Source organism: Juglans microcarpa x Juglans regia, chromosome 2D (genome assembly GCF_004785595.1).
Source record: "Juglans microcarpa x Juglans regia isolate MS1-56 chromosome 2D, Jm3101_v1.0, whole genome shotgun sequence".
NCBI lineage: Eukaryota > Viridiplantae > Streptophyta > Magnoliopsida > Fagales > Juglandaceae > Juglans > Juglans microcarpa x Juglans regia.
In genome coordinates, this window is record NC_054596.1 from 9,659,245 (window position 1) to 9,675,416 (window position 16,172).

Sequence of the window (16,172 nt, forward strand, 5' to 3'; positions counted from 1 at the left end):
TCTCCAACTCAAATTTCAAATGAAAAAGATAAGGATAAAGTTAGATAGCATTTCTTTTTTAAATTTCATATTTGTAATAGAACACATGTACAAACTTAATATAAATAATACCTCATGCTCCCAAAAATGATTATGAGAAGCACACTCCAAAATCTCTATAGTGCTAATCTAACAAATCTTAGACTCCAAAAAAGTCCTCCCAGTCCCACCCCACAAAGAAGAGGGATGCTATTTATCATCTCACACCACACACTTTATATTTTAAAATTATTATTTTATTTTATTTTATTATTGTTAAACGAATTGAGTTGTTTTATTCATCATCTATACACCACATACTTGTTATAGGAAAAATGAAAAAAAATTAAAATAAGTGTGGTGTGTAGAGATAATAAGTAGAATTATTCTTATAATCGACCGCCACTCTCCTTATATATCTCAGCAACAAAAATGTTATTCAGAAAGCGTGAATATCTTTAAGTGCGTCTCACATGATTACCATGCATGCATAGATTAATTAGCAGCCATAAACAAACTCTCCTATCATTCCCAACTTTTATAGTCACAAAAAATTGTTATCCTTTTGGAGGGCTCAACAATGATTATGAGTCTTTTTTTTTAAAATTAATACCGCATTTATTGAATCATAAAATTAGTTTGGCATAACAAAGTTTCATAAAATGAAGATAAAAACATAATAATGTAAGCATAAACTAGTCCTATGTGGCAATAACACTTATTCAAAGGTCTAATTCTGGAAAATAAATCTACTCTTAGCCCTGTTGCTTCGTGTCCACGTCATCATCATCTTATCTCCTTAGCTTTGAGAATCAACTAAGCATGCAATTCACGCACTTGGAGTTGCTGTCACAGTGGAGAGAAGTTGAAGAAATACGGTGTATTCTGTGCAAGTTTGGAACAACCTAGTGTGGAAGAGAGTGGCGGCATAATGGCGACAACAACTTTGAGAATCCTTTAACACTTTTATGATATGAAACTTAGTGAAGTGTATAGAGTTTACCCTAAGGAAGAACGGTTGTACAAGTGTGTGTGTGTGCACGCTCGCATTTGGGGCTGCCTCTAGTTCGCTAATAGGCTTAGGAGGCTATTAGGGTTAGGGTTTCACTTTTAAGTATAGAATACTTTAGGGTTTCAGGACATACGGGCTGAAGTATGGGGCATAGGGGCTGCAACGATTATAATGAGTCTATTTATCGTTAAATTACTTTACCCGCCACCTCACATATTCACCATTATATATTTCTTTAGAGAACAGGAGGGAGGATACTAATGATTGGGCTTTACGCAAAGGGTTGCTCGGAATGCTGGACATGCCCTTTTGGGGTCAGCACCAAAACCATATGTGCCTTTAATGAATGGGTGTCTCAATGTCAACGATCTAGTGTAAAAAAATTGATACAAACCATATATGCATATAACCCTAACAAAACCTCATAAGATGTAGTTTGAATCATCATGTTAATTACTAGGAAAATAATTTATACAACATTTTTTACAATACTTTATACAATTATATTTTAAATGAAGAATATTTTTATAAAATATTTTATAAAAATAATATCATTTTATAAAAATACTTTCATCTTATAATATTATTATAAAATAGATTCTAAAAATGTATACTCTTATCATTATTTCTTGCGGAGTGAGATTATTATGCCGCCTCACTATTATGATACCGCCTAGTGATTTTTTTTAATATATTTAAATATTTTTAAAAAATAAAAAAAATATATTAATATATTTAAAATTATTTACTTAATTATTAGGTAAAAAAAATCAAATAAAATGGTCAAATTAAAGAGATAAAGTAATTTTATTCTTGCTTGCGTTGGTATCGGACCCATAAAAAATGGCAGGGACCATTTTACTCTTTACCTTTTTCAGGAAGGTTTCGCAGATCAGTACTACGTACGTCTGCTTCCGCTGCATGTTATTATTTGATGACAAAACATTGCTTCTGTTTCTATCCAACTTGGGCTCGTTTATACGAATATTTATAAAATAAAAATAATTTTTTAATTTTAAAATATTTTATTTAATTATTTATCTATTTTATTTTATTATTATTTAAATATTTTTTATTTCATGTGAAAATGTAAACCAATCAGAAATCTGAAACTGTTTTGACAGTTGGTTTGAGTGAGAAGTACGTTTGGTATGGCATTTGTGGGGGCATAAAAGGGTTTGGGGATTGCCAGTTGAATTTAATATGACATCAAGACCTGACAGCAAATCTTCTAAGTACTACCATAGAGATGTCAGGCCATCGTCATCTATTTGGGTCATTCATTGCTTGTAACTGTGGCAATCTCGTCCCCTTGACCCAACGCTACGTACAGTCTCATTAGAAGACTGTAATATTAATTTAAGTAATTTTATTTTTAAAATTTTTTAAAATTATAAAAATATTTTTTTAAAATAATATTTTTTTATTTAATAAAAAGTCTATATATACAATTCTCAAATAGAGATTACAAATAGAATTTCTTAACTCAATAACATGGAAATTGTTTGTTAAAAAATAAATTATATAACAATAAATTAATAAAATAATTTAATCATAATATATTAAATTATAAAAGAAATTGCCACTCACGTTTAATCCTCTCCTCACATCACGTGTAACCACTGCAAACTTTGTTGCGCGCCGCACACAAACCCCCAAGTTATTTATTTCCTCATTTCCAGCAATCTCCACATCCAGAGGCGCGTTACTCTCACTCCCTTCAAAAACTACGTCTCCCTGCCATGCCAAGTTGGCAGTTGCTAACCCCACGCATTCTCATTTCCCGCAACACACGCGACACGCCGGCGTGTGCACAGAATCCTAGCCGTTCGTTAGCTGCACTTCCTCTGAGAACCAATAATCAACAATTCATTCCCTAATTATTTTTGCTTTTTCAAATTTAAATTCCCTCCCCTAATTAAACCAAACGCTACCGCCTCTCACCTGAACAAAATGCCGTTCATCCCCCGTCATCTCCCACTATAAAAATAGAACAAAACCCCCTTCGTTTCACCGCCATTTCCCAAACCCTCACACTCTTCCCTCCCACTTTCTCACTCGTTAAGCCACTTCTAGAACAAACTCAGTGATCGAGTTCAAAATGCGGGAGATCCTTCATATCCAGGGAGGTCAATGCGGGAACCAGATCGGGGCTAAGTTCTGGGAGGTTGTGTGCGCGGAGCATGGGATCGACTCCACGGGGAGGTATCAGGGGGACAACGACCTCCAGCTCGAGCGCGTCAATGTCTACTACAACGAGGCCAGTTGCGGCCGCTTTGTCCCTCGTGCCGTGCTCATGGATCTAGAGCCGGGCACCATGGATAGCGTCAGATCCGGACCGTACGGGCAGATATTCCGTCCCGATAACTTTGTTTTCGGGCAGTCCGGGGCTGGGAACAATTGGGCCAAGGGGCATTATACGGAGGGGGCCGAACTGATCGACTCCGTTCTCGATGTCGTCAGGAAAGAGGCGGAGAATTGTGACTGTTTGCAAGGTACTCTGGTATTATTAGTTTATAACTATTTTCCGAAACTTTTTACTCGAAGTGTTTTTTCAGTTGAACTAACGGTTATGAGTTTATATTCAATTTAGTTTTGTATTCTATTCTGATTTTTTATGGAATAAGTATTTGGAATAGTGTTGAAATTGAGTTTACAAGCATTTTAGGTTACTTATGATCTTTTATTTCATATTTCGCTTTCATGGGTTTATTGCGAATCTTTTGGGCCTCTATGTAGAGCGTAAATGTTTTTTTGTCTTAGGATTTGTTGTCTTCATTTTTTTTTTTTTTTAAATAGCTGGTGTATTGTTGCGGTTATCGAAGTGTGTCGCACACCGATCATCGATCTTGGTCTCCTGCAACACATGGAAGGTGAGGTCTCAGAATTGGCGAAACACCTCTGATGCCTAGTTACGTTTGGGTAGTGAGGTATTCGGGTATTCTATGAATAATAATGATAAAATAATTAAAATCTATTGATAAAATATTAAATAGTAGTGAATAGTAATAAAAAATAGGTAAGAAATAATAATAAAATAATAAATAGTAGTAAGGTATTTAGAGACTACCTATTATGAGTACCCAAACTATGCCTAAAGTCAACTCGTTATTCCTTTAGAGAACTCTTTGTATATGAGAGAACGTAAGAATGTATTCTAACTTGATATTTGGCTTTTATACCTCCTCCCGAGGTGGTCCCATATCTGGTATTAGGGGCACCCGTCTTTTGTACTGGATACCATATCGTTGCCTTTAATGCGGTGTGGCTCCTTCGAGTCATGTTGTATGTGGCAGGTTGATGAGTGCCGTCATCTTCTGTGCATTCTGTCAGGGACAGGGGTTCTCTCTAGGGTCTCTATCCACGTTTTGTATTTGACCCTTTAATGCGGCGTGGCTTTGCTATTATGTGCGTGTGTAGGGTTGTGTAAGAGGGAACGCCATCCTATCTTTCCTCGTCGACCCTCTTTCCGCACTGGCTCGGGCCTCCTTCTTATACTGACTCGTGAGCCGATTATGCTTTGGCCATTAGGCCTCTTGGGGACGAGTTAGGCCTAGCCTGGTGGGGGGTGTGGACATCCTTCCAGTTGCTATCTTAGATTTTATCTGTGCTTTCTGAAATTTTTTCCTGAGTATTTTTCTAAAAGTTTATTGGGTTGATATAAGTTATATAATATCGATTCTGGATTACATTTATTCTCTCACTCTCTGTTTACTTTTTTGTTTTCTTCTGACATCTAAATCAGACTTCTGCTTATTTTTTGGGTATTTTTGCTGCTTTGCTTTTGATACCAATAAAGTATGAATGGCAAAACTTTCATTAGAGTTACCCAATTCACGCTTCTTTTCTTCATTAGACATTGATAGGAAACAGTTGCATAATTCAACGTACTGAAAATGAGTTGAAATCAACTTTTGTTTTTCTTCCGATTATGCAAATTAGAGTCAAGTTATATAAATAATTGCCTCAATGGGCTGTGATGTTGATAGCCATTCTTTATTGGTTGATTGCAATTTGGAGTGAGAAAACACCTATTGGTTGTGTAAGATTTTCAATGCTTTTGGGGGCTAACAAATTTTAATTGTTTTTTAGATCAGTTCTTCATGAAATTGTTTTATTTTAACTTCTAATTTTGTGGGGATTGCAGTACTAAAGTAGCCGGTTACATAGTTTTGGAGGACTTGCTATTGTATCCTGTGATTGTAACAAACTTGTTTCTCTCTCAGGGTTTCAGGTTTGCCACTCTTTGGGAGGTGGAACCGGGTCAGGAATGGGAACTCTTCTCATTTCCAAGATCAGAGAAGAGTACCCAGATAGAATGATGCTCACTTTCTCTGTTTTCCCATCTCCTAAGGTGTCTGATACTGTTGTTGAGCCCTACAACGCAACGCTCTCGGTTCATCAGCTTGTGGAAAATGCAGATGAGTGTATGGTCTTGGACAATGAAGCTCTATATGACATATGCTTTCGAACACTAAAGCTCACCACCCCAAGTTGTGAGTTTCTTGTCCATTTTTTTGCATGTATTTATCATTTTGATTTTAAGAATGTGACATACTGTACACTGTGACCATTCCTTTGGTAGATTACTATGCAACACATAATTTTGTGTAACTACGAATTAAGGCCTCGTTTGTTTTCAGGAAACATCTCATTTCATCTCACCTCATCATTACGACTTTCTCAAATCTCCACATAAAATAAAATAAATAATTCAACTTTTTCAAATTCCAAAACAAAAATAATATTAAAAAATATATTTTAACAATATTTTATTTAACTTTTTAACTTTAATCTCAACTCATCTCATCTCATCTCTGAAAACCAACGAACCCTAAATATATCATGGAAAGTAATTCCTAGGGTTGGCGAAGTGGTAAGGGTCTTGGGGATATGCTTCCCTCAGGTCTAAGTTCAAATATTTAGGTGCAAACAATTTCTAAGGGTCATGTGCATTGGTGAAAAGTTGATGATTTATTTGATCTGTGTAATGTGGGCACGTAGTAGTTTAACTAGGTAAAAGATATGCACTTGCACAGTCTCTGAGGTTCCTCATCATTAAAAAAAAAAAGAAAAAAAGAAAAAAGATGCTATTATGGTGTATATAGTTACAACTTACATAGTATGATGTTCGAAAGTTGTTTCTTTCTTTCTTTTCTTCTGTTTTCATGGCCGTGGGATTCTAGCTGTTTCTTGTACAATTTCCTTTTGAATGGCTTATTTTTCATGTTGTAACAACTGAAGAGATTCTTATAGATTTTTTACTTGGAAATATTTAAGTGGGAGTCAATTTGAGAGGTAAGTAATTCTATGTCTGGACTGTGATATGGATGGATATTAATTTCAAGTTTGTGTATGGCACAATTGATGGGGATCTTTTTTTTTTTTTTTTTTTTTTTTTTTAATTCGAATAATGTGAGTCCATTTATCAATGTTTGACCTCTCCAATCAGCTTAGAAATGATTATTGTTTATTCCAGTTGGAGACCTCAATCACCTTATTTCTGCCACCATGAGTGGGGTTACTTGCTGCCTGCGCTTCCCTGGTCAACTGAATTCAGATCTCCGCAAGCTTGCAGTTAATCTGATCCCATTCCCTCGTTTGCACTTCTTCATGGTTGGGTTTGCTCCACTCACATCCCGTGGGTCACAGCAGTATCGGGCCCTTACTGTTCCCGAGCTCACCCAACAGATGTGGGATGCAAAGAACATGATGTGTGCCGCTGATCCTCGCCATGGTCGATATCTAACTGCTTCTGCTATGTTCCGTGGAAAGATGAGCACTAAGGAAGTGGACGAACAGATGATTAATGTGCAGAACAAGAACTCATCCTACTTCGTTGAGTGGATCCCCAACAATGTTAAATCTACTGTTTGTGATATCCCTCCAACTGGTTTGAAAATGGCTTCAACATTTATTGGCAATTCTACATCCATTCAGGAAATGTTCAGGAGAGTCAGCGAACAGTTTACGGCCATGTTCCGCAGAAAGGCTTTCTTGCATTGGTACACAGGAGAAGGGATGGATGAAATGGAGTTTACAGAAGCAGAGAGCAACATGAATGATCTAGTTTCCGAGTACCAGCAGTACCAAGATGCTACAGCAGATGAAGATGGCTATGATTACGAAGATGAGGAGGAAGTTCAGGAGGAGGCCTAAGCAGTATTGGATTCCTGTTTCTCTTTCTGCTTGTGCAAGCTTTGATATGGCATTAATGTGTCGCTTTTGTTGCTGAATACCTTATTTGGGAGGCTTGATTTGTTGGAATTTGGTTGGTTTTTAGGCTTGTATCTCGTTTGCCTTTGTGGTTGTAGTATAGGGATTTTTGTGTTACAAACATGCTACCATGAGGCGTTAATGATTAATTTCTCATGCCTCTGTGATGTGTCTCGGACTCTCGTTTGCGTTAGTCCAGGGAGTTCATGTTTTTCAATCGTGCTACTGTCGCGTTGCATGCCTTTTGAGTTTTTGGTTGTGCAAACATAATTAGAATGTTCTCTTATTTTGTTCGAGTACTGATGAAGTCGAGAGCTTGCAGGTGGGCTTGTAAATATCCTGAATTCCAATTTTATTTTTCTTGTATGATCCTGACTTTGTTTCTACACACCGCCAATTGGTATGGGTGAACTTGTGTGCATGTGTCCCATGTCACAGGTTCGATATTTCTTAGAATCAAACTGTGATTTAATTGGGAAGCTATGATGGTGGGTTGTTGTGCTAGTCTCTCAGGAGGTTTAGGTTGTATAGGTATATGTTCTAAAAAGCTCTGTCGTGGAGTGGTTTCTGGTCATTAACAAAAACATTCCACTTTATTTCTATTGGAGTCAAATGTTTTGGATTAGGGATTATGAGTTTGACCCAAGTTGTGAGATCCACAGTAGTTATAAAATAGTAATCTTTGAAGTAAACAGATATTGAATAACTAGAAATATAAGTTGAAAAATATAAATAATTTAGAGCTTATATTAAGTTTTTTATAATTTTAAATACGAAGTAAGACAGATGTCAAAAACACAATTCTCGCGATGAGATAAGAGAGAGGTCATCACTGAACACCATTCTCTAAAAGCCTAAAAAATTGAGCATGGGGAAATATCACGGTTAAGAAGAGAATAGAGAACAAAGAAATTACGAATCCGTTTAGCTCGATTGGAAAGACGAATTACTTGTATTTGTACGGTTCATCAGCATATAAAAACATAGATATTTTTTATCCCCACATTCGGAGACAGAAGGTATGCATAAAGATAAAAAGTCTGTCGAGTGTCTGTTGCATGGTCTAGGCTCCAAACTTGGGGACTTTGGCAGTTGAGATTTGAGCGAGGAAGTGTTCTGCTACATAGCGTCTTTGGATTTTCCCAGTAGCGGTCTTCGGGAGAGAATCGGTGACAAATACCTTTTTGGGGACTTTGAAGGCTGCTAGATTTTTGTTGCAAAACCTTAGTACCTCTGCCTCTTCAATGCCCGATCCTTCTCTTGGTATGATTGCACAGTTAATCTTGCAAGGGCAAAAGAAAGAGACGATCGATCAAACAATATTATTTGGTGCTAGGCATTGACCATGTAACCATAAAAATAAAAAATAAAGTGAGAGATTTCACGGAAAACATCATAGAATTCAAGATTATTAATGTTATTTCGAGATCACAAAGATTGTCAAAACTGTAAACCTAGAGAGCACTTCAGTTCATTTTCTTGAGAAAATGGAAAGCTTTTCCTGGTGATCTGACATATATATGACGAATCACGTGTGGTTACAGGGTACGATGTAATCAGTTGAACAGCAGGAGTCATACGAAACCATATTAATGTTTGAAGTTGAAGTAAGTGCATGACTCTCTCTGGTATCAGTATCCATCACACTATCAGCAAGCAGTGCCCAACACATGATGATGCATCCCAGTTCCACCCACGGACAGTGTCTTTCTTTGCTTAAAGAATCTTCTATACATCAGCCACTGTTTTTTTGTTTTTTTCAGCATTATATCACATTCACCATCACCTTCAACCTCTCTCTCTCCTCAATCTCTCTGTCCACCTCTCTATCTCCTTCCTCACTCCTCTCAATCTCTCTGTTCGACCTCTCTCTCTCTCATCAAGCTCTCTCTCTCTCCGACTTCTTTCTCTTCGGCCTCTCTCTCTATCTCCTCAAGCTCTCCTCGGCCTCTTTCTCCAACTATCTCTCCTCAAGTTTTGTTAAAGAAAAACTAATAAAAAAATTAAAATAAAACTACACACACGTCAGGTGTGGGGGTGTGGGATCAGCAACAACTGTTGCGTAAATTATCTTTTTCTTCGTTTGTGATTAATTATTAGGTAGAGAAAGAAAATATCCATTTTCATTTAAGGGATCCCATGCAGCACGTGTTTATATACAGACTTGTTAGTTAATACTAGAATTAAATCCAGAATATTGTTCTCTATTCTAAATTTTATATTGGTCTCCAATTATATATATCAAGTAATATAATAATATTTGAAGTAGATTTTTATTCAAATGGTTTATCTATAAAGCTACTTAAAATTATATATAGGCGTGATTAAATGAAATCTGATCTGATGATGAAGATCGACTATGCATGTAGAAAAATTAAAAAAAGGAGGGATTGTGCTTCTTAACCAAACAAACAAACCTCTTCGCCATATTTGTCATCAGGTACTCCAAAAACAACAGCTTCAGCAATATCAGGATGGGATAGAAGAACTGCATCCACCTCAATCGGCGATATTTTCTCCCCTGCAACATATATATATATATATATATATATATATATAGATTGTTAAATTTCAAACAAAACTCAGCAGACTTTCAAATGCACCATGAAAATGTAGTAGTGGGCAGAATGGTACAGGTTTGTGGTAATCGCAATTTGAAGCACACGCAAAAGTCTTGGATATAAGATTTTCGGAATTGGGGCAAAGAAGAAAAGCAATACCTCCACGGTTAATAAGCTCTTTGATCCGACCAACTAGATGCAAATACCCGTCCGAATCCAAATACCCGAGATCACCCGTATGAAACCATCCGAACCGAAAAGCAGCCTTATTAGCCTCTGGGTTATTTTTATAGCCCTTTGTCACGTTTGGTCCCCTGATGCACACCTCCCCACTCCTCTCTGCCTCTTGAACCACACCGTTCTCGTCCAATATCACCATTTCTTGACCCACCGGTTTTCCTACCGACCCGGGCTTGTGAGGGCCATTTTCCGGTAACGGGTTCGACGACATGAGATGGGCCGCTTCGGTCATGGCATACGCTTCCAATACGGGTGCCCCGAATGAGTCCTCAAGCCTGCTCAATATGGCCGGCGCCAGCGACGCGCTGCAGCTCCGAATGAACCTGAGCTTCGGATATGCGGGTTCCGGTTTATCTAAGTGCCGATCTAATATGATTTGGTGGATGGTCGGGACCGCGGTGTACCATGTGGCGTTGTATTGGATCATGTCGGGCCAAAATGTTGAAGCCGAGAAACGTCCAGCGGCAGGGAGAGCTACGGCGGCACCGGAGCCGAGCGAACTCAGCAACCCGGCTAATAGGCCGTGGACGTGGAATAGGGGGAGGACTAACACAGTTGAGTCCGACTCGCTGACTTTATAAACCGCTTTAATGTTTTGCACTGAGGAGGCTAAGTTGAGCTGAGTTAGGGGTACACCCTTGGGGCGGCTGGTGGTGCCTGACGTGTGGAGAAAGAGCGACACGTCGTCGGGATCGTTGGTGAGATTGAAGACCGAGTTTTTTTCCGACTCGGACTGAGTCAGGGAGAGAGTGAGCTCTGCGTCGGCTTCGGAGAGTGTGGCTGTGACGTGAGGGATTTTCAGTTTGGATGCGGCGGCTTGGGCTGGGTCGTTTCCTTTTTCTGAGGTCAACAGGAGTTTCGACTCTGAGTCGGCGAGGAAAAACTCGAACTCATCCGAGGTGTAGGCTGGGTTGAGCGGCGCAGCGGTGGCCCTGGCTCTTATCACAGCCATAAACATGATAACGAACTATAATTACAAGAGCAAATAAACAAATTACTCTGAAATAATCTTCTATATACAATAAATATACAGTAAAATAAAAACGAAGAAACTCATTCAGGTACCCAGAGGGTTGATGAGAAGAGTTATCACAAACCTCTTCAAAATGGGTCGCTTTCAAAAAACATCAAAATGCAATCTTTTCTTGGGTTTTAAATTGTGATGGTACTGCACGAAAGAAATTATTACCAACTCTTCAAAACCATATTCATAACAGACTGGGGCATCGAACTTCAAATCACAGCCAAAATTAGCTATATAGGTAAAAGAATTTAAGCTTTAATTAGGGTGAAGTTAACCTCATGCGAAACAATACGTAATGCTTTTGAAAGATCCATTCCCCCCCCCCCCCCCCCCCCCCCCCCCCCCATGTTTTATTTTCTGCCTCTTTCTCGACGATCAAACACATAAGGAATGGCTAAAGAAAGGATATATATTAGAAAGAACAAAACCTCGACGATATTCGGGAAGACGAGCGCCACGACGTCGCCGACGTTTACATCAGCTGCGACAAGTCGAGAAGCGGCACTTTCGACGAGTTCTTGAAGCCGAGCGTACGTCAAGTCGAACTTTCCGGAGACTGAGAGGGCCCGCCGTGATGAGAAGTCTCCGGCTACGCGTCTCAACATCCCCGTAACTGTTAGATTCTCCATTTCTGAGAGAGAGAGAGCGAGAGAGAGATCTTTCTATTCTACAGTACTGATCTGAAAAGAAGCAATATCGATGATATACGAATAGATGGAAGCCAGTCTCCGGATACCGCGTGTATATATAGGAGGAAAAACGTTACACTGCCGTCCCTAACGTTCCGGTGATTTTTTTTTTTACACCAAAGATGGGAGAGATGATTTTAAGTGTATTAATATATTTTTTTAATTTTTAAAAAATATTTTTATAATACGAAAATTTATACTTTCAACCTATTATGAAATGACACATCATTAACTAATATATATAGAACATATAATATTAATAATTATAATGATATGTTATTGTTTCATTGAACGGAAGTAGTACATGCATCATCATCTATAATCCCAAATAAAACATCTTATAATTTTACTTGCGAAATGTTGTTATCCCCCGTTACATGTCCACTCATACAGCCAAGAATACAATATTGATCAAACACTGATAGGGCTACCCACATAAATATACATACATATATATATATATATATAGGCAAGACGTCATGATAAATTTGGACAAATATTGAGTCTTCAAAATAGTTTCCTCAATTGTATATGACAAGAGAATATAATTTTACTTGATAGAGAATATCATGTAATTAATGCATATAATTTAATGTAAGGAATTAATTATATATATAATACACATTAATGATATTTTACAAGTAATTTTAAATCAATCAATTTAATTGTGCCACTTCATCAATCAATTTGCACATCAATAATATATTTAGTATATCACACAAGCTTGTAAATAAACATTTTCTATATATCTTGATATCAATATCTATCCGAGCTTTGACCCATTTTAAGAAACAATGACTTTTTAAAGGGGGTGAGATTTAGGTCACCAGTTCATCCCTACAATCTGCATGATTAATGCATGAGTTAAAATTAAACTTCGAAAAAGCAATTTGAGTGATTAAATCATTAAAGAGTAAAATGAAGTACTTTAACGGATATGTGGAGGCATAGAGGTGGCGATGACACGATATATGCATATATAATTCTATTTCTGTAGTCTCAACTTTCAGTTTCAAGCCGCTGCTGATACGAGACTTTGTCGTTTTCATTCATTTTTAGCTTGACGTACGTAGGTCGCTCATGCTTTGATTAATGCACTTGATGACGCACAAGCAATGATATATATATTATTTACGGGGTCTGGCGAAAAGCACTGCAACTTGCTTGTCTTTGCCACGCATTCTTTCTTTTCAATATCTTTTAAATCTTGCACGATTGCTGATATATTATAACTTGTCATATTAAAGAGAGAAACATAGACGCCAAGTATATCATATAAACAGTAACAACAGGATATCGAAACTATACAAAAATATGTTTTCAAGTAAATATACCTAACAATTCATAAAATTTGGTAATTCTTTTGAATAAAATTAGGTATTATAAATTTTAGGTGTGCAAATTTTACGCAGATATTTTATAAAAATAAAAGTCGATCTTACGAGAAAAATTGATTTTTTTTAGATTTTTTTTTAAATTTATTTTAATGGAATCTGCTTTGTTACATAGCGTGTGCATGAGAGTACTTATATATTTAGAACTTCATGTAGAAATCATTACTCAATTTTTGTTGTTTAAAAATTAGGGTGCAAGGAATTATAACATTGTGACCATTTGAATCAAATTATAATATACTTTTGCTATTTTTATTTTCAACAATATTACTACGCTGTTGATCATTATCCGAATCTTGAGGGGAAAAGATAAGTATTTCTTAAAATGTTTACCTTGAAGGGTCTAAAATAAACTAGCGATCGTAGGGATAAGCGATCTTCGGTTGATCATGATGTATTAAACTATTAATATTAGCTCTGTAGCTTCGGGATGCCACGAGTACTTGATATCATGATTATGTGAAAGGGAGAGATTTTGTTACACGCCAACATCGACGTGAAGAGAACAAAGGGAGAGAACTGTATGAGTTTGGGACTTAGGGTTCCTTCGAAGACATGTTCATGAGTAAGTGATCGTGTGTGGGCTGGCTAGTGGATGGGCCGTAGCAACGGTCATATGAGATGGACGTTCGTGGGCTTTGAATGGGCCAAGAAGACCTGATGCATGTTTATTTCTTGCTTTATATTTCCTTCAATCTGTAATCAAACAACCTAAGGGTAATTCAGTCATTTTACATTAGTAGTATATCTAGCGTAGTAACGGAATGAGGAATTATCCAGAACCTGAGAATCATTTTGTTATTTCTTTTTCATCTATGGAAGAGCTCCCTCGAAGAGAGTCTTACCTTTTCCTTCTCAATACAAATGAAATATTCATCAGATTGTGCTTTTCTCCTTAAATCCCTAGTTTGATTTATTACAAGTGGTATCCAGAGCTCCTTTCCTGCCCTGCTCACCATGGCTGAAAACATTTGTATGAAGGAACTACAGGAATGTCTCAATGCTCAAAGAAAAACTACAAAACAACACATCAAAAATACTGATAGCCAGTTTAATACAATAGAAGTGGAGATGCTGGCTATGCGGCGTCAAATGGAGACAATGTTGAAGCAGTTTTCTGGTATGGCAGCAGATCTGCATAATGTGAAGACAACTCTATCAGGAGATTCATCCAGTCATTCACAAAATAATCAAAATCTGGAAAATCAAGAGTCTTAGCTCGTACCTCACAATACCGACATCTAGCCAAGGCCCATTCAATTGGAATTTCCAATATTTCGTGGTGATAACCCCCATGGATGGTTATTTAAGGTAAAATATTTTTTTACCTATCATAATATCCTTCCTCAGCATAAATTACGTTTGGTATCTCTCTACATGGAAGGGAAAGCACTAGTATGGTTTCAAGACTTGGAAGAGTCTGGGAGACTAAGCAGATGGGAAGCCTTTGTGAAGGCATTAATAGTCAGATTTGGTCCAACCACTTATGATGATCCAATGGAACAGTTGGCTAAGTTGACACAGAAGGGTAGTGTTGATGATTATAAAACTGATTTTGAAGCCTTGTCTAATAGGCCGCGTGGGTTATCTAAGAATTATAAGCTTAGTTGCTTTCTCAGTGGCCTTAAGGATGATATAAGGTTGTCAGTGAAGATGTTTAACCCAACTGACCTGCTTACAACTTATAGATTTGCGAAAATACAAGAGGAAAAAAATATTTTGCAAAAGAAACCTCCATACAGAACCTTACCTTACCAAACAGCCACACAAAACCATCAACCATCCTACCTTAAACCTTTCCAACAGCCACAAACCACAGACAACCACCAAAACCATCCCAAAGCCATTGTTTCAGTTCACAAAGTTAGTCAAACTGAAATGCGAGAGCGTAGGGCGAAAGGCCTCTGTTATTCATGTGACTCCAAGTGGGCCCCAGGTCACCAATGTTCAAGTCCAAAGCTATATTTGATTGAGGAGATTGAGGAGAATTATGAAGTGGTGGACATTGACACTAAGAAGGAGGATGACCAGATCACACAAGAACTCATTGGTGCAGCTCTAGAGATCACTTTACATGCTATTATAGGGTCCTTGAACCCTAAAACTATGCGAGTTGTAGGCAGAATTGGAAACCAACCAGTAACTATTCTCATTGATTCAGGAAGTACTCACAACTTCCTGGACCCTTCATTACTATCCAAACTTTCTCTACATGTGTTAACCAATGACAAAGTTAGGGTGAAAGTTGCAAATGGAGACCAAGTTCAAAGTGAGAGCAGAATTAAAGATGTTCCAATGGTGGTCCAAGACATGAGGTTTTCTGTGGATATGTATTTACTAATACTGGCAGGTTGTGATGTAGTGCTGGGTGTACAATGGTTACAAGGGCTAAGGTCGATTTTATAGAACTTCCATAACCTTACTATGCAGTTTAACTACTAGTAGGGCTGAAAAACCGACCGGTCGATTCGGTTTTGAGCCCAAACCGAGACCGACCGGTCGGTTTTGTTAGAGCCTCAAAACCGGCCGAAACCGACCGAATCAGGGTATGAAAACCGATCGGTTCGGTTACCGGCCGGTTCACGGTCGGTTTGTCGGGTTTGGGCCGATTTGGGCCACTGTGTTTGGGCCGGTTTTGGCACTGTTTGGGCCATTTTAAGACCCAATTCAACCTCTTTTTGAGCTCATTTTGTTATTCAAAATCATCTACTACAAAGACTTTTTTTTTCCCAGAATTTTTAAAATTAATTAATTTAATCAATTTCTTTTTAATTTTAATCATGCCATGCATATATTATTAGTAACTAATAACTAATAACTAGTAACTACTACATATATACTACTTATATTTTATAGTCTTATTATCTTATATACTAAATTATTAATTACTAGATAAATAAAAAAAACTCCACTAGATGTTTAATACACATTACAAACAAAATTAAATTGTCTTAAGCAACAAATAACAATTGTTTTTGAATAAAACTCAAAAAATCTTCATTCTTCAGTCTGCAGTCT

At 37.4% G+C, this 16,172-nt stretch overlaps 2 protein-coding genes across 3 annotated transcripts; one reads left to right on the top strand and one right to left on the bottom strand.

Moving 5' to 3' along the window:
- The first annotated feature begins 3,003 nt into the window (after positions 1-3,003).
- LOC121248453 (tubulin beta-1 chain) lies at positions 3,004-7,402 on the top strand. The gene is made up of 3 exons (XM_041146927.1): positions 3,004-3,525; positions 5,257-5,526; positions 6,510-7,402. The coding sequence occupies exons 1-3, from the start codon at positions 3,132-3,134 to the stop codon at positions 7,187-7,189; spliced, it is 1,344 nt and encodes a 447-aa protein (XP_041002861.1). The 5' UTR covers positions 3,004-3,131; the 3' UTR covers positions 7,190-7,402.
- An 864-nt stretch (positions 7,403-8,266) lies between these two features.
- On the bottom strand, positions 8,267-11,819 carry LOC121248452 (oxalate--CoA ligase). Of its 2 annotated transcripts, none has more exons than XM_041146925.1 (4): positions 11,500-11,819; positions 9,967-11,014; positions 9,664-9,767; positions 8,267-8,528 (listed from the first exon to the last, which is right to left on the bottom strand). In XM_041146925.1, exons 1-4 carry the CDS (start codon positions 11,698-11,700, stop codon positions 8,310-8,312), a joined length of 1,572 nt encoding a protein of 523 aa, XP_041002859.1. In that variant the 5' UTR covers positions 11,701-11,819; the 3' UTR covers positions 8,267-8,309. The 2 variants fall into 2 exon arrangements, with proteins under 2 accessions (XP_041002859.1, XP_041002860.1); XM_041146926.1 differs by lacking the exon at positions 11,500-11,819 and adding an exon at positions 11,145-11,197.
- Between the last annotated feature and the right edge of the window lie 4,353 nt (positions 11,820-16,172).